At 31.4% G+C, this 17,993-nt stretch overlaps 2 protein-coding genes across 3 annotated transcripts; one reads left to right on the top strand and one right to left on the bottom strand.

Moving 5' to 3' along the window:
* The first annotated feature begins 615 nt into the window (after window positions 1-615).
* LOC130936818 (protein IQ-DOMAIN 21-like) lies at window positions 616-6,923 on the top strand. 2 transcript variants are annotated; one of them, XM_057866979.1, is made up of 5 exons: window positions 616-761; window positions 877-1,004; window positions 4,402-4,713; window positions 4,864-5,262; window positions 6,060-6,923. In XM_057866979.1, the coding sequence occupies exons 2-5, from the start codon at window positions 891-893 to the stop codon at window positions 6,696-6,698; spliced, it is 1,464 nt and encodes a 487-aa protein (XP_057722962.1). In that variant the 5' UTR covers window positions 616-761; window positions 877-890; the 3' UTR covers window positions 6,699-6,923. The 2 variants fall into 2 exon arrangements, with proteins under 2 accessions (XP_057722962.1, XP_057722961.1); XM_057866978.1 differs by having other exon boundaries at window positions 874-1,004.
* A 1,275-nt stretch (window positions 6,924-8,198) lies between these two features.
* Window positions 8,199-9,455, bottom strand: LOC130934736 (zinc finger BED domain-containing protein RICESLEEPER 1-like). Its single transcript, XM_057864277.1, has 4 exons — window positions 8,940-9,455; window positions 8,796-8,897; window positions 8,420-8,705; window positions 8,199-8,296 (listed from the first exon to the last, which is right to left on the bottom strand). Exons 1-4 carry the CDS (start codon window positions 9,453-9,455, stop codon window positions 8,199-8,201), a joined length of 1,002 nt encoding a protein of 333 aa, XP_057720260.1.
* Between the last annotated feature and the right edge of the window lie 8,538 nt (window positions 9,456-17,993).

The following is a 17,993-nucleotide window of genomic DNA, read 5'->3' as shown; positions in this document are numbered from 1 at the left end:
ATTTTTTATCCCTATTGGATTTTTCATGACAGTTTTTAATAAGGTAGTTATCATCACAAAGGATATTGTACTCTTTTTTCTTCAATAAAACTTTTTTTTATTTTTCTTTAATAAAATTATAACGAGACATAATCTTAAATGAACATTCAAAAGAGAATGTTGTGATAATGATGGATTTCCATTTATATGAGTGGCTCAATTTTTCTATTATGAAAGATACCATTTCTTAAAATGAAGCAAATTTAATGAAGTTTAAAAAAGTAAATTTTGGACACTTATAAAAATATGATCAGAGACAAAGAATATGTACACAGCAAACACATCTTTCTCTTTATAATGCTACAATATAATTAGTGAATATATATATAAATCATCTCTATTATATTGAGATAATAATATTAATAAATATTAATACTAAAGTCTTTTATTTATATTTTTTTGTTTTATATTTATTTATTTTTTATTTGTTTATTTTATAATAGTATATAATTGGATATACTTATTATAAAATTATGAGAGACACGGTCTATCAAAATAAAAATGCATATAAAGATTAAATGGGAATATCCGAATATATATATATGGGCTGGGGACCAACCCAACCTCCGTGAATCTGTTAAATACCATCGACGGTTGCGCCCTCTCTTATAATTACTAACCTCACACCCTCCCCCCACTCTCTCTCTCTCTCTCTCTCACATGCAAGCCACAATATTATGTAATGTGATCCATATCAGCAATATTCCTCTCATCACCACCAGGTACTACTGTATGTATGTGTTGTGTACACTTGGATAATAATTACAGATTTAACAATTTAACTATCATATAGTTTTTTGACATGGCTGAATTATCATTCTTGCTAATGAGAAGCAGATCATTCAATTCCGATGGGGAAAAAAGGAGGCTGGTTTTCGTCAGTAAAGAAAGTTTTCAAGTCCTCGTCGTCGTCATCCTCTTCTTCTAATAAGAATTTGTTGCCGGCTCCGGCGCCTGCCAAAAAGGTCATCCATCCTTCCACTCTTCTCTTCTGATTTTGATATGTTATGATTCTTCTCTTATCACAGTGCTCTGTTGTACTTCTTCATTATTGTTATTTTCTCTTAAGTTGTGAATTGGTACCGATGATCAAGGGATTCTTTTATTTCAATTACCACTTATTCAAGTCAAAGCTGTTGAATTAGTCATAAGCCTCCTTCTATTTCTAGATCTCATCAGACTCAATAGTAACCACAAGCTTCATATCTACAACATAACTGATCTTATCGCTGCACTCTATGGAGCTTATTGTTTCTACTCTCCCAATTAATGATGTCATAAATGAAGTTATGGGTTGTTTTAGTAAAAAGTTAGTTTCAGAATAAATATACCACCAAGTATTTTATTCGCCTTCTACTTTAAGTGGAGTACAAGCAAGTTGAAGAATAAGATATTAGTCTCTCTTTATCCAGAAATTATTAAATTTTTATAAAGTATCATATACATTTTTAATTTACTCAGTTAAGTTATAACCTTTTTCCGATAAATAAAAAATAAAAATACTATTTATACACTAAAATCAGCCACTAAATTTATATATAAGTATATGTGTGGTTTAATTTAATTTATTTGTAAAGTACATTTATATTCCAACATATGCTTATGACTAATTTTAATGTACACGTAGTATAGTCGAATAAAAAATTAGTTAATATATTAAAAAAATTCAATAAATAACTTTAATGAAATCCTATGATAAACTACATGGTAATGATAATAATCCTATTATTAAGTAGAGCATATATCTTACCTTTTGTGATTCCAGATTCACCTTATAGTAATTCTTGGGTTCTATATATGCCCTACACATTAAATGTTTCAAACCTCCACCATAACTACACCAAAGGGTACAGCAATTTAATTTCCAAAATGTTTAGTATTTGTCTTTTATATATGCGTTCCTCCACAACACTAATGATGAGTTTCCTGAGCGGCTGAACCTCTCTGTTTTCATCAGGACCATCAACAATATACAATAGGTAAATTATATGTTGGGTATGGTGTATGGTCCCCTATAATGTCAACGTGTACCAAATTAATATCATAGCTTATGTCTCACGTAGTTATCATACTACCCAACCCCATCACATCATCATTCATCTTCTTAGCATCGTGTGCATTTTACGTTAGAACTAACTTAGATCCTTCTGCATAAACAAAATTACACTCTAAATTTTGTTCTTTATGTATTCACGTCAGGGTTATGCTAATTTAATTAGTAGTATACTTTCTTTTTCCCGTCCGTACACAACATTTGATTTCTTCTCTTTTAACTTTAGATAACATGCGACGCCTATTTTATTTCTCCGTCATTATAAATGAGATGTCAACCATCTTTATATAATTTTTATATAAATAAATATAATTTTTGTTCTTAATATTTGTGATTTTTTTATTTTTTTATAAATATTTTTTATATTAAATTTTATTAATTTTGTTCTTAATATATTTAGTTTGTGTCAAAACTATTCGTAGACCTTAACTTTATTTAAAACATTAAAAATAAAATAAAAAATGTCTTAAATAATTTTGATACAAATAAAAAATATTTAGAATAATATTGAATAAATTAAAAATATTAGCAATAAAATTAAATTTTAGGAATATTTTAAAAAAATTATAAATTTTAGGGACAAAAAATATGTTTTTATCTTTTTATATTTAAACTATTTTTAGTTAAAAGTAGACGCATTGAATTTTAATATAATATCACAATCCATTACGAGGCAATGTATTAAAATCTCACATCATGTACAATATAATAAAAAACAATTCTCACACTTCGAACTAATTTTTGGAAATAAAATTGGGCTTATTCATTTAGATTTATATCAATTAGATCCCATATTATTATTCTATCTAATGAAAATAAAAAATAAATTGGCAATATATATTATTAAGAATTGATATATATTACTATTAGAGATGATAATATAATATTATTATTAAAAAAATATTAGAGAGTTATTAAAATTTATTATTTTTTGTTATGAGTTAGTTATTAATGTTTAAAAGTGTAGACTAAATTATATTATTGAATTACTAATTTAAAAAATTAGATTAATAATTAAAAATAATAACAAAAAATAATAAATTCTAATAACACTCTAACATTTCTCTTATTGTTATTAGAATTGAAATTACAGACTAACTCAACCCTAACAACTAGTTTATGGGGTGAGAGATACTTTGCTTGTGAATTTTTTAGAGATATTATTAAATTGATAGATATAAGACTTGTAATATACTTTTTATTATGTTCACGAATGATTATTTGGAGCATAAAAATTTACAAATAAATGACCTACTAATATTAGATCGAATAAATTTTAATACCATATTAGAATTAAAATTAAAGGGTCAACTCAACTCTCAAAAATGAACTCATAAAATAAAAAATTCCTAACACATGTATAAAATTTTGTAGAGACATCATTTTTTATAAATATAAAATCTATAATAATTGTCAAATCATCGTTTTGATTAAACGACAATCTTTAATATTATTTCATAAAATTTCATAAATAGTTATATATATGTAATAATTTATAATTCTCTTAGCGTGATACTCATTAGGGGTGTTAGCGGTACGATTTGGATCGGTTTTAACTAATTTTATTTGCGGTGCGATTTGGATTAGATGTTTTTTTTTTAAAAATTCGATCCGATTCGATCCAATTTCAAGCAGTTTGGATTGAATTGGATTTGCAGTTTTATAAATTAAAAAAATTAAATACATATAATAAGTCTAAACATCCAATTTTAAATAATCAACAATAACATAACAAATTTTAACAATATCTTAAAAAGTCAACAATAACATAACAATAGAAATAAAATTATAGGTTAGTTAAAATAAATAAATAAATAATATTTTGAACATAAAATATTTATTAAATAATAATAATATATTAATAATATAAAAATATATAAAAATTAAACATGTTATAAGTATAATTGTAAATATAATAATAAAATAATAATATTATAGCATATTGTGCAGTTTGGATTGGATTGGATCAGTTATGAAAATTAGATCAGAAATCCGATCTGATATAACAGTTTGCAAAAAATATAATTCAATCAAATTCGAATTAGTACGATTTTAATCGATTTTCGATTTAAAATGGATTGAATATACGATTTAATTTAGATCGGTATACATCCCTAATAGGCTAATACTCAATACTCATCTTTTCCTCTCAGGATTAGTAAAGTTTAGTTTAATATTTTGCGCAGTTATTTTATTCTTTTCTTATGTGTTACCGTGAAAATAATACAAAATAAACCGTTATGTAACTGTTTCAAAACAATGCTAATTGACCCGAGAATTTGCCTGCCTTTCACTTTTCACTTTCTCAGAAGGACAACAACCCAGGGAAGAAACAGCAGCACCAAGTACCAGCAGCAGCAGAAGTTGTGCCTTTTGAGCGGTTTCAAGCAGAGACTTCACCAAATGTGATCATTGAGGAGACTGCCACGTCATCAGCGTCTGGGGCTGAAGACAGGAATCATGCTATTGCGGTTGCGGCAGCAACTGCAGCGGCTGCGGAGGCAGCGGTTGCGGCTGCTCAGGCTGCCGCTAGAGTTGTGAGACTGGCGGGTTATGGGCGGCATTATTCCAAGGAAGAGAGAGCGGCAACAGTGATTCAGTCATACTACAGGGGCTACCTGGTACCAATTTATTTACTTTTCTTAGAGATATAATCATTCATGTGCTTTCTCCTGTCGGTTTAAACTTTTGATATTTTAGGATGAATGGTTTTATGCGGCTTTTTTCTTCTTAGCCTAACTTTTGGTGATACTGAGTGTAACATTTTGCAGGCTCGACGCGCTTTGCGTGCATTAAAGGGACTTGTGAGGTTGCAAGCGCTGGTGAGGGGACACAATGTGCGGAAGCAAGCTCAGATGACAATGCGGTGTATGCAAGCATTAGTGAGGGTGCAAGCACGAGTGAGAGCTCGCAGGATTCAGCTCAATCATGAGAAGCATCTTCATCATCATGAAGAAGATGATGATATTGATGATGAGCAAGAAGTACAAGTTCATCCGAAGCAAGTTGCCAATAATAATAAGCCTATCATGATGAGCCCCATGAGAAATAGTGATGGTTGGGACAATAGGCATCAAAGTAGCCACAAGGTTAGGGAAAATGATTTGAGGAAACATGATACTGCAATGAAGAGGGAGAGAGCTCTTGCTTATGCTTTCAACTCCCAGCAGGTTAGTCCTTTTTGCCTTTCTCTTGTTAATTGATGCATTGTCAAACATTGGATGCTCACTATTTCATAATACAAATAAATTATCTAATTATTTCATGATTAAGATTTTCTCATATTCAAAATAAATTTTCCATTTTTCATATTTTTATCCTTTTTACTGATGCTTAACCTTTACAATTACTACATTTATATTAGTAACTCCTATAAAATATTTCTTTATCATTGTTATCATAATCATAAACAACCCAACCATAGTCAATTATGGAAAAGAAGAAAGCTAAAGGACTTGATTGATTTTTGTTTTAATTTTTAAGAAAAAGAAAACAGAAAGTAAAGCAGAAATCAATCATGCCCTTTGTTTACATGTTTTTTCTTTTTTTTTTTTGGATTTTTGAATGGTTTAATTACTCTATTGGTCCCTATAGTTTCACCAAATTTTTAGTTATGTCCCTATACTTTTTTTTCTTTCAATTGGATCTCTATACTGCTTTAATTTTATAATTAAGTCATTCTTAGTGTAAAAAATATTAGAGTTAATTGAACGTTTCTTCGCAAATTGAATGCATTTATAATTAAAAAACTTAATTAAATCATTACCGCATGTATTTTGGTAAAAATATTATGTTAATTTTAATATTTTTAAAATGAAAATGACGTAATTACAAAATTAAAAGCAGTGTAAGGACTCAATTAAAAGAAAAAAAAGTATAGGAATCTAATTAAAAATTTGATAAAATTATAGGACCAATAGAATAATTAAACCTTTTTTAATTTCATTAACAACCATTAACCCTGCAGCAACCACATAATCAATACATGCAAACAGCTCCAAATAGTGATGATATGGGAACTTATTATCCCAATGAGCGTGAAAAAGCCCAATGGGGTTGGAACTGGTTAGAGCGTTGGATGTCATCTCAACCGCACAATGTTAAGCACCTGAGCCCACGTGAGACCCCTTATATGAATCTTGCTTCAACAACCTCAACCACAACAGATAACATGTCTGAGAAAACCGTAGAAATGGACAAGATTGCAACTCCAGGCCCAAGTAATAATCTCAACATGGGCCCAATGAACCAAGACTTTGTTGACCAAAGCCCAATTCTCAATAGACAACATCAAAGACCTCCAAGCCCAAGTAGACCCAGCTATATGGCACCAACTCAGTCTGCAAAGGCCAAGGTTCGGGATCAAGGCCCAAGCAAGCCACGGGCCTCACCTGGGCCACAGTGGAACTCATCGACAAAGGGAGGTTCTGTTACGGGTTCAGGCTGTGACTCGTCTAGCTCCGGTGGAACAACAAGTTACCAATATACCAGGAGCCCAAGCCCAAAGATTAATGGGTTTCGTCCTCAATCTAGAAGGATAGTCAGCAGCAACCCAGATTACATTGAAGACTGGGCCATTCAACTTGGAACTCATGGTTGGGCATAGTTTGATTCATTCATTCATATGCTGTCTTTTTATGAGGGAAAGAAAAGAAAAATCAAAATTGCAATAATTGTTGTAAGAGATTGTACCGTGGAATATACATATAAAAGGTTGCATTGTGAGATTGATCATATGACATGAATCGGTAATTATGACAACTTAATAATGACATGTTTGTTTTGAACTTCTATTTTCAGACTGTAATATCCAGGACAACTTTTTTTTTAATTTATTTGTTTTATATTATAATAGATTTTGAATGACTTATTGTCCATGAGCTTTTAACGACAATCTTTTATAGATTATTTTCAATTATTTTAGACAGTCAAAAAATTATAATTACTTGATGAAATTATTTCCATATTATTTTAGAGGTGACATTATAATTATTTATTTTAAAGTTGTAAAATATGAATTTGTAGGATTCGAATGTGCAATACCTATATAAGAATTATATAAAATAGGGCGCTCTATTTTGTTCGAATTCATTGATGAAGTCAGTCGGTGCCAATCTTTGTCTTTATTGTTAATCCTGATTTATGTAATTTATTTCAAAGCTTTAGTTAATTGAATTATGCCGAACTTAATCTTGCTGCATATAATAATGTTATCATCATCTGTTAAAAGTATATCTGTCTCGTTGATAAACATTAATTATTCCTTCGACTGTAAGTTTCAACTTTCAACCACTAATTAATAATTACTGTACTGTGTGTAAGAGTTTGAATGATTTCATTGCCTAACTACTGAACATGGTTGTCTTCTACAAGGAATCTAACGTATCAACTATCTGGTATACGTATCCCTTTGTATTAAGAATTTATGATATATGTATTCATTATAGTTGCATTCGTTTTATTTATTTTACAAAAATAGAAAGTTCCACAGGAAATATGGAACCATTTATATTCAGTGATATTAATTGCACACAAAAATAGCGGTCACTAATAGCAACTTATCATAGAAATATAGGGGTGACAAAGCGAGGTTGCCCGTCCCGTCCTACCCTGTTAAAGTCCGCTCAAATATGGGGCGGGCCAATCCGCTCCGCCAAAATAATATGGGTCCAACTTGCTACTCTGTCCTACCAAAGAGTGGACTTACGGATTGATAGCCGGTTCGCATCTTTTTTTTTTAAATATTTTTTAATCATATATTTTTTTTATAATTAAATTCAATTTAACGTACTAACTTACTAAATACTGTACTAACGATTATTTTATTTTATAATAAAATTATGTCATCGAATTAGTTTTTTAACATATAAAATAATATCTTAAATTAATTATTAATCCATAAAAAAATATAATTAACCATTATAACTTTTTTATTGAAAATAACATAACAAATAATAAGTATCAAAGTCTCAAATATAAGTGCATAACAATAATAAAATAAACACATAAGCCACACATAAATTCTACTATAATTAAAACAAAACACACAACATAATTCATAAATCAACAAGACACCCCAAAAAATCCTTAAATCAATCCACATAAATTAATTATCAACTTCCAAATCAATAAAATTTGAATCTGATCCGGAAGTTGAAACACCGCCTCGCCTAACACCTTGAGGATTCACATCTTCACGTTCACCTACAATTAGAAGAATACCCAAATTTAGAACAAGATATGAATACTTAAGTATTATATAAATATTAAATTAGTAACTAACAATCTAATTACCATCAACAAAGCCTTTATTTCAATTGCGAGTACAAATTACAGCTTCAACATTTTCTGGCAACATTCGACTTCTATATTTGTTAATGACATGAGTTTCAATACTAAAGGCAGATTCCGATGCAACCGTAGTAATTGGAATACTCAATGAATCACGTGCCATGATTGATAACTTCGGATAACGACTCTCATATAATTTCCACCATTCCAAAACATCTAAATCTTCAAAGCAATCCTTCGACAAAAGTGACTCCTCCAAGTATGTATCAAGTGGATTCTTTCCACTAGAAACCTCAACTTGATGATTACGTTTCATCAATTTCTAGCAAAATACAAATAATCACATCTTGTTAGGATAGAATAATGACAATTAATAATATAAGAGAATTAAATTATGTTAAACATTACTTACGCCAACAATCGCAAGTCGCTTCTTGCTTGCACTTTCAGGGATATGAGTCATGGATGAAGACTGAATACTAGGTCCTTGTGCTTCAACAGTTGGAGGAGAATTCTTGTCATATTTTTCGAAAAGTTTGTATAATTACTTTTTCACCTGTTCCACCTTTCCTTTTGCAGTCTCAGCATCAATCTCTTCATACATAAGCTCTAAAGTAAAAATCTTAAGTCTAGGATCAAGAACAGCACCAAATGCAAGAATGATACTATACTTTTCCCAATACTTCTTAAATTTGTTCATCATCTTTTCTCCCATGCTCCTTAGAAGCTCATCTTCACTTCTCAAACTTTCCATCAAAACACATTGAATATGATAGACTTGTAGAAAATATAAATTCGAAGTAGGGTAAGATGTGCCAGAAATCAAATTAGTAGTTTCATAAAACGGGTATAAAAATTCACATATCCTTTCAGCTCTCCCCCATTCATCAACCGAAGGACAATACTTATAAGCATGATCGGTTGCCTTCAAATACTCAAAGACCTTCCGATACTTGATAGCACTTTCGAGCATAATGTACGTAGAATTCCATCGAGTAGTAACATCTAAATGCAATCCACTTGTAAAATTCAAAGCATGAATCGCAGAAACACATTCTTTAAACTTTATCATTCTACTTTTCGATCCCCTTACATATTTCACACTTTCTCTAATCTTATCCAATGCATCATGAGCAATTTTTAATCCATCTTGTACAATAAGATTCAAGATATGAGAAGAACAACGAATATAAAAAACTCCGCATCACACAACAACCAATCATGCATATTTAATGTACTTTTCAAATGATCTTGGCATGTATCATTAGCAGATGCATTATCTAGTATAAGAGTCATAATCTTCTTTTCAATTTCTCACTCATTTAAAAGCTCAAAAATCTTGAAAGACAATTCAAATCCCGTGTGAAGAGGAGGCATATGACAAAAACTCAAAATTTTACTTTGCAATTTCCAAGTTGAATCAACAAATTAAAGTGAGCAGTTAAGCATAAATAACTCTCTGTAGTGATGGATGTCCACAAATCAAAAGTCAAACAAATTCTATTAGGAATGCCTACTAAAGTACTTTTAAGCTTTTCTTTTTTCCTTGTGTAAATTGTTAGGACATCCTCCTTAAGAGTATTTCTAGTAATCAGGCCTAGAGTTGGACTGATGTATTTTACTCAATTCCTAAATTTTTTATTATCAACAATAGAAAAGGGAACATCGCAATCAATCACAAAGACAGCAAACATCTCACGCGATACATGATTATCTATCTTGAGAGCCCCCATTTTATTTTGCATTTCTATCAAAGTTTGACCAATATCCTCAAAGTCTATTTTCACGCATCTGTTTAAATGACACTTAAGTGACGATGTCCTATATTGTTTACCACTAGCCTTAAACTTATGTTTGCATCCATCACATTGAGCACGATCTATACCATCATCACCAGATCCAAGCTTTGTGAAATATCTCCACACATCAGATGTTGTTGCCTTCGTCTTTTTCTTTTTAATATCTTTTGCCGTTTCAGATGTTTCCTATTTTCAGGATTTTGTGTTACATTCCCACCATCAACCTCCATAGAAAAAGAGTTATCCATAGCAAAATCAACAACTCAACCTAAATAACACAACTACATCAGAACAAGTATGAAAGAAACTAAGCATCAGAACTGAACCATCAATAATTTTGCATCAGAACAAATACACCAAGCATCCCAGAAAGGCAAAAAACATTAACGCAACAAATTAAAACAGAATGCATATCAAAGAAAACATATCAACATAAATAAGAAATTAAGAATAAACAGTCAATAGCATATTCAATCAAGCTACCAAGCCACCAAACTAGTTTCAATTAATGTTTGACTTCATTCATAAATTAGAAGTTAGTTAGCATTTTTAAAATAGGAAAAAGAAGCTGTCCACAAATGTAACCACCCTACCCCATAAGGCCTGTGATTTTTTTTATTCTTTACAGCGTTCGCTGACACGCATAGGTTTATATATAAGTAGCATAGATAACGAATTAGAGTTAGAACACGTAGCGCAAAACTTTTCTTTTAGTGCTTCCAAGCGACGAACCTTTTTCCGATTCAATTATTCTATGGAATAAGTATTCCCTTGAACCATATAAGTTAGATAATTCAAATTTTTGAACCGGTTTGATTTTCTTTCTCCCGGTTCAACCAAACCATGCTTTCCTTAAATAACCCAGACCTAGAGAAACTCTGATTAAACTCATCTTCCCTTCTTCTCTCACAACCGAACGTGTTGTCCAAGACCATGGTTACCTCTTCATATAATCAATACTGTGATGTGGTGTTACAAGAGGAAGAGGCCATGAAGTCTTGTCACACCAGCTCACCTCTTCCCACCTTCTGTAGATATATATAGATGAGCCAAGTCTCTCAATTTTCCTGGAAACCACACGAAGAGAAGAAAGGAAGCAAGAGTGGCGGCCAAGAAGAAGGAAGAGGAAGATCCAGCAGAAATCATCATCATCTGCGTGCCTCACCACCAAGAAGAAGGAGAAGGGTCATCAAGAGAGCGACTACCCGAAGCCAAAGAAGGAACCCTACCTCTTTCCTTTCCTGGTTTTCTTAGTGTTCCTCTTGTTGGGTAAGAACCAGTAACTTGTGTTCTGTTGATTTTTCCTAAATTAAAGATTCTACCCTTATTGAGCTCCAATTCTTTTAATTGGTAACCAAACCAATCAATTCAGCCCATCACAAGAGTAAGAACTCTTCTCTTGCTCCATATGCAACTCGGCCAATTAGCTCTATGAATTGATAAATCTCTTTAATTATGTTTGTTAGGGTTTTCTGATTTAATATAGCAAAGGACAGACTTTGGTTTGTGAAATTCTCGAAGAGAGGTAAGGGATAGTCTATACAAGATATGTTACTTGCAGCTGTGTATACTGCTTATGATTGATGGTTTATCATGTGTTTCTTTGTTGAAAAGTGTATAGTGAATTTTTGTTATGATAAAGATGCAGAAAAGTGAGTTTGAGTTATGAGTGGGCCTTTGCAACAAGGGGTAAATTAATGAATATAAACTCTTAGAGCTGTGTTGATTATGCTAGCAACTTTAGTTAGTCAAAAGAAAGGTAAAATTATGGTTTTAGATGAATCCTAGGCTTGAATATAGGATTTGGTATGTGAGGTTGTTGGAAATGCTTTGTGCAGAATTTCTGCAGAAATATGTATAATTGGCATTGGTCATGACGTGTCGAAAGTTGGGGTGTTACAACAAAAGCATGAAAGAATAAAGAATCTGTCCAGTAAAACAAATTTCATAAACAAATTTACAAAAAAATTGAAAAACACGAAACAAGCTGTCCACAGCCACAAACAGATGAATATATGATTATATGATAGAGCCCTAACAAAAACAAAGAATAGGTAATCACATATTCACAGTTCCTTATTTTTTTAAAAAAAAAAGAAAATAAAAATTTTCACCTACTGGAAGTCTGAAACACAGCCGCCACCCGCCAAGAAGCAGATGAGGAGAGAGGAGCGCGCCGGGATTCCGCCGGAGGCCGAACACAACCGTCGAGGCCCAATTTTCAAAGGATGAGAGATGAGCAGAGGATAGAGGATAGAGCAGAGGCAAGACCAGACAGCGCTGTCGGGAGTGCGATTCGGTGAGGACTGGCGAGAATCGTGATGAGACAGGGACCGGCGACTGAGAGACCGACGATGATGAGCTGCAAAGGAGGAGAGACGAGCAGAGGATAGAGTAGAGGCAAGACCAAACAGCGCCGTCGGGAGTGCGATTCAGTGAGGACTGGCGAGAATCGTGATGATGAGATAGGGACCGGCGACTGGAACACCGACGACGATGAACTGCTGAAGGCTGAAGGTTGAAGGAAGTTGAGGCCTCGAGGGTCAGGGACTAAGGGTCTCACTCTCAACTCTCATTCTCTCAAGGAGTCAATGTCAGGGAACTGAGGGAAGGGAAATTAGGGTCAGCTGGGGTTGTGGGAAGGAAAAGTGAAAATTTTTTATTTATATGATATGTAAATTTACAAAAATACCCTTAAAAAATAAGTTGGCAGCCCGCCGGGTCAGCCAGTCTCGCCCCGCTTTAGCCCGCAGATTTGGCGGTGCGATTTAAGCGATTTTTTAAAATTTGGCGGATTCAAAATCTCGGTCCGATTCTGCCTTTTTCGATAGTTTTGGCGGTTTGACTCGGCGGGTTTGACCCGTTTTGCCATCGCTATAGAAATATGTAATGACCTTATTTTCCTTATTATAATACATTATTGCTTTAATTTCTCAAATTAATTTTTTTTAGTTATGCTTATGCACACTGGTTATTAAGACCATTATTATATCTTATTGAATATATATAAATTTAAAGAAAAAGGGAAAATTTTTACCCTTTTTATTACAATACATTTTTCTCTCAATGAATTTTAGATATTTATTATAAAATTAAAACAATTAAAATATTCGTATAGATTTTTCCCATATTCTTTCTTAACATATATTTAGGGAAAACCTTTATAATAATAAAAGGGATTTGATTTTTCTATGCTTTGCCCTTAAAATAACTCATCGGTAAATATAAAATTTTCTTGTGGCTCTAATTCTGATGAGTTATCATTGAAGCTATCATCATCAGGTGATGGTGCCGGCGAATCATTTAGATTGATATCAAAAGCAGGGTTATTAGGTGATTCAGCAACAACTTCTTCAGCTAAGGTTTCTGTAACTGTCGCAAATGCAATTCCTACTTCAGAACTAAGTGTATAAACTGTTGCTATAATTAAGATTAGTGCCAACATTGTTGTCTTCATTGTTGATGCAACTTCCCTGAGAAGTAAAAATTAAAAGGATGTGATATGTGTTGTTGACTCTTGCGACTAGTGTTTTTTCTATATATATGTATATTGTTTATGATTTTTTTTTTGTTAATTGGATTATGCGACTTAATCTTGTTATATAATATGTTTTCATACATTAAAACGTATATATGTCTTTGTCCTTTATTAATTATAAGTTATTAATTTGGTTGTAAGTTTCAATCACTAATTAATAACTACTACATTATGTGAGTTTTAGAATGATTTCATTGCCTAACCACTAAAAATGGTAGTTCACTACAAGAAAACGTATATGTATATAAGTTATCCGATCCCTTTGTATTATGATTTATTATAGAAGAAAAAATGTATCGTTATTATGTCATAATAGCATATGAAAATATGGAACCATTTATCTATATAAATAGGATTGAGATGTTTTTGAAAAAAAAATTAAATACGAAAAAGATTTTAATTACTAAAACATGTATATGTTGGAGAAATGATAGAAATGTGTATGTGTGCTATTTTAGAAGTACCACCCACAAAATGGATAAGTTGCATTCCGTGTTTCTATCAAAATTAAATTTTTTGTTATTATATTAATTAATTTAAACTAAAAAAAATTCAAATTTTGATTAAAATGTAGCTTAGTAATTTTTTTATGTTAAAATAAATGTGTCACATAACATTAAAATTCAGTTTAGATATGTATAGAAAGGGACTATAGGTAAATAATTTATTGAACATATATTTAGAGATCATTGAGTGTGACACTAAAAAATTAAAATAAATGTCCAAAGATATATCATATTAAAATTCACGAAATGATATGTAATGTCGTAGATTTGATTTTTTTATTAAAATTAATTAAATATTTTTTTACTAAAATGTGCAACGTGTAATATATTGATGTTTTTACATTGTTATTATACATTTCAAATACAAAGGATAAAAAATAAATAATCACAAGAGATTATATATATTTGGCACCTGAGATGCATGTAAAATACCTTATAAAAAAACGATAATATTAAAAAGAAAAAACTAATCAGAATTAGTCTTATTTAATATTTATTAATTAGTAATTAATAAATGTTAAATAAGACAAATTTTGGTTGATTTTGATTAATTTTTTTTGTTATCAATATTTTTTATAAAAAAAATATTTGATTGTTTTTTAAAAATTGAACATAACATATTATACATAATAATAAATATCTTGTGTTTAGTTAACATGTGCCCTAACGACATCTGATATATTCGTTAATGAAAAAATTTAAATATTTTCATTTAATAAATATAAAATACATATATTAAAATTTTAAAATTTTTTATATTTTTAATAAAAAAATTTATTTTATAATCTTAACATGTGTATCCTAACAGTACAAGATAAATAAACCCATATCTTATATATTAGACATTTTAATAAATAAAATATTTAATTAATTTAAATAAAAAAAATTTCAGAAGATTTGTGCTTATGTTTATAACGACTTTTTTTTAATGATGCAATGTGCATGGGACTCGCATTCTAACACCCACATGAGACATTAATCGAGGTCTTTTTATGAAAATTGATGGATCCTGACATGATTACGAGGCAAGAGAGGTTGAAGGCTTACCTACGGCGTACTGGTTTCTATTATCCCTCGTTAATTAAGCGTTTCGACTATGTTCATCAATAAGCATTTTCGTTGATAGATGGCAGCCGCCAAAAATGCATACACTTGTCATAGGTAAAGTGCGCTGTCATCCTTCAAGATATAATTTTGTAGCTTGGATTGCCCAGTCCGTTAATGGAAAACTTACTAGTCATTGCTTCAGATTCTAGGTACAATACCACCAAATAGACATAAGGGTTTGGTGTTGTCATGTGCTACTGGGAGATGTTCCGTCAGCAGCATTTGATTTATATCCTTTTTGAGATAGATACTAGGACTGGAAGTGAGTCAAATAAGTTTATGAACCAATTCGAATTCGATTCGTTAATAGTTTGATAAATTAAACTCGTGAGCTGGTGAGCCAAGCTTGAACATGGAATTGAATTTATAAATTATATAAGTCGAGATTGAGTTTGGATAAGCTGACCTCATTAGTTCGTAAACCAATCCAATTATATATATATTAATGATCTTAATTATATAAAAGTTATAATTTATTAATAGATAAACAATATATAAAATTAATATTTTTAAATGTTTTTTAAAATATATAAATTTTAATTTATTGATATAGAATTATATAGATTATATGTTTCTATTATTTGAGCTAACTCGTGAGTTCGAGCCAGTTTGTGAGCTTTCAGTGAGTCAAATTTGAACTTAAGAAATATGTTCGATTGTTAATGAGTGAGCTAAGCCCAACTTTTGTGAGCCGAACTTGAGTTTGGTCTAACTCAACTCAACTCGACTCGCTTTCAGCCCAAATAGATACACAAACATAAATATTAAAGACATGGACACAAATTAGTAGTGTATGTATATTGTTGTGTTTGGTAAAATATTAAATAAAACACAATAAAATTAAAAAAAAAGTTCATATTTTATAAAAACTAATAAAGGATAAAAATATAAAAAATTGATAAAGAATAAAAGTGTAAAAAATTGATAAGAAATAAAGTGTAAAATTTAATCGTATAAAAATTAATAAGAGATAAAAGTGTAAAAAATTGTGTCTAATTGATCGTGTCTCCCTGTCTTAATATTTTGAAAAAACACTAAATACATGTATTTTATGTACATTTAGGTAGCGTTTGGTTAGTGGGTGTGTCTGCATAAGACAGAGACACGCTGACACATGTCCTCTGTTTGGTTGTTGTTGAGACACACAATTTTGAATGACACGTTGGTACACAGATTGACACAAATTACATGTATTCAGTGTACCTTGAATAAGTTGAGACAAGAAAATTAATATTGAGACACGGATTATTTTGACAATTTTATTCTTGTTTTATTTCTATATTTTTATTTTTGTCATCTCCTCTCACCTATCTCCAGATCTCTTCATCTCTTTTCCCTTTCCTTCTCCTCTCCATTTCAACTTCCGTCTATTCTCTCTTCTCTATTCATGGCCAACTAAGCAGAATTTCTTCTCCTCTCCCTTCTCCTCCCCATTTCAACTTCTGTTTCTTCTCTCTTCATGGCCAACCAACCTCCTCTACTGAAGTACCTCTGTCATTGTCACTACCTCACTTCCTCCTCATACTATCCAGATTGCGTCTTCTTCCTTCTTCTAAATCTCTATATCTGTGATTTGTATCTCTGCCATGTCGCAATTGAACCTGTATCATCGACCCATCGTGCCTCCATCTTCATCTTTGTTCATCCTTCTATTTGCCTCTTTCTGGATTTTTTTTCTAAAATAAAATTCTATTTTTTCTTTATTTTTTTTGTTATTAATCTGTGTTAGAAAAAAATTATAATCTAAATACTATGGATAATTTATTTTCGTTGGCTTCTAAGCGTTGAAATATCTCACCCTCCAATTAATTTTTTTAACAACTTAAAATTGACACAGAGATTCAAAATAGGAATCATGACAATTAATTACTTATTATTTGATTAAGAAGATATGTATTGAATTTGTTGTTAAAATTACTGAAATTTTTGTTATCTGGGTAATTTTTTGTTATGAATGGAGATGGAAGAAAAGAATCACTACAACCGTTGATGAAAAAAATATAGACAGTGATGATGGTGATAAAGGTAGATGATGAGGATATTATTGACTTTTTAAAAATTTATGTGCTTTATGTATGTTCTTTGCCAAACATAAAACATGTATACATATATTTTGTGTCTATGTCCATATAGTCTATGTCTCTGTGTCCATGTAGAGATGGCAAAACTCCTCGAGACGCGGGAATCCCTGTGGGGACTGCCTCGAATGGGGATCCGACTATGAAAAATTTTTTCTGTGGGGATAGGGATGGGGGACAAAATTTTCCCGAGGCAGGCGCGGGGACCCGAGCGGAGTTCCCCGCCCCATCCCCGCTAATCCCCGAAGTTCATAAATTTAGTGAATTGTCCTTAATAGTTTATTTCTTATATATTTTTTAGTCATTTAACACACACACACACACACACACACAAACTCCTAATCCTCATTTGCATAACTCTTCTTCAATTCGGAAATTCCTAATGCTGTCCATACTCCATCCAACCTATGTGTAGCCACCCTCTCGCCGCTCTCCCTTCTCACCGCATCGTCACACCTCACCATGCCATGATCCTCACTGCGTCGTGCTCTCTATTTGCGGGGTTCCTTTCCATAACTTTGTCGTCGTGTCCATTCTCCTCTCTGTTATCGCGTCTCCCACCTTGTCCACTTCTCTATTCTC

This window comes from Arachis stenosperma, chromosome 6 (assembly GCF_014773155.1).
Source record: "Arachis stenosperma cultivar V10309 chromosome 6, arast.V10309.gnm1.PFL2, whole genome shotgun sequence".
NCBI lineage: Eukaryota > Viridiplantae > Streptophyta > Magnoliopsida > Fabales > Fabaceae > Arachis > Arachis stenosperma.
This window is presented reverse-complemented; position numbering and strand designations above follow the sequence as displayed.

Coding starts and splice junctions, on each gene's coding strand:
- LOC130936818 (XM_057866979.1), top strand. CDS start 891: ATGGGGAAAAAAGGAGGCTGGTTTTCGTCAGTAAAGAAAGTTTTCAAG. Junction 1,005..4,401: donor CTCCGGCGCCTGCCAAAAAG/GTCATCCATCCT, acceptor TCACTTTCTCAG/AAGGACAACAACCCAGGGAA. Junction 4,714..4,863: donor CATACTACAGGGGCTACCTG/GTACCAATTTAT, acceptor AACATTTTGCAG/GCTCGACGCGCTTTGCGTGC.
- LOC130934736 (XM_057864277.1), bottom strand. CDS start 9,455: ATGATAAAGTTTAAAGAATGTGTTTCTGCGATTCATGCTTTGAATTTT. Junction 8,898..8,939: donor CAAAAGGAAAGGTGGAACAG/GTGAAAAAGTAA, acceptor AAATATGACAAG/AATTCTCCTCCAACTGTTGA. Junction 8,706..8,795: donor AGCGACTTGCGATTGTTGGC/GTAAGTAATGTT, acceptor GTATTTTGCTAG/AAATTGATGAAACGTAATCA.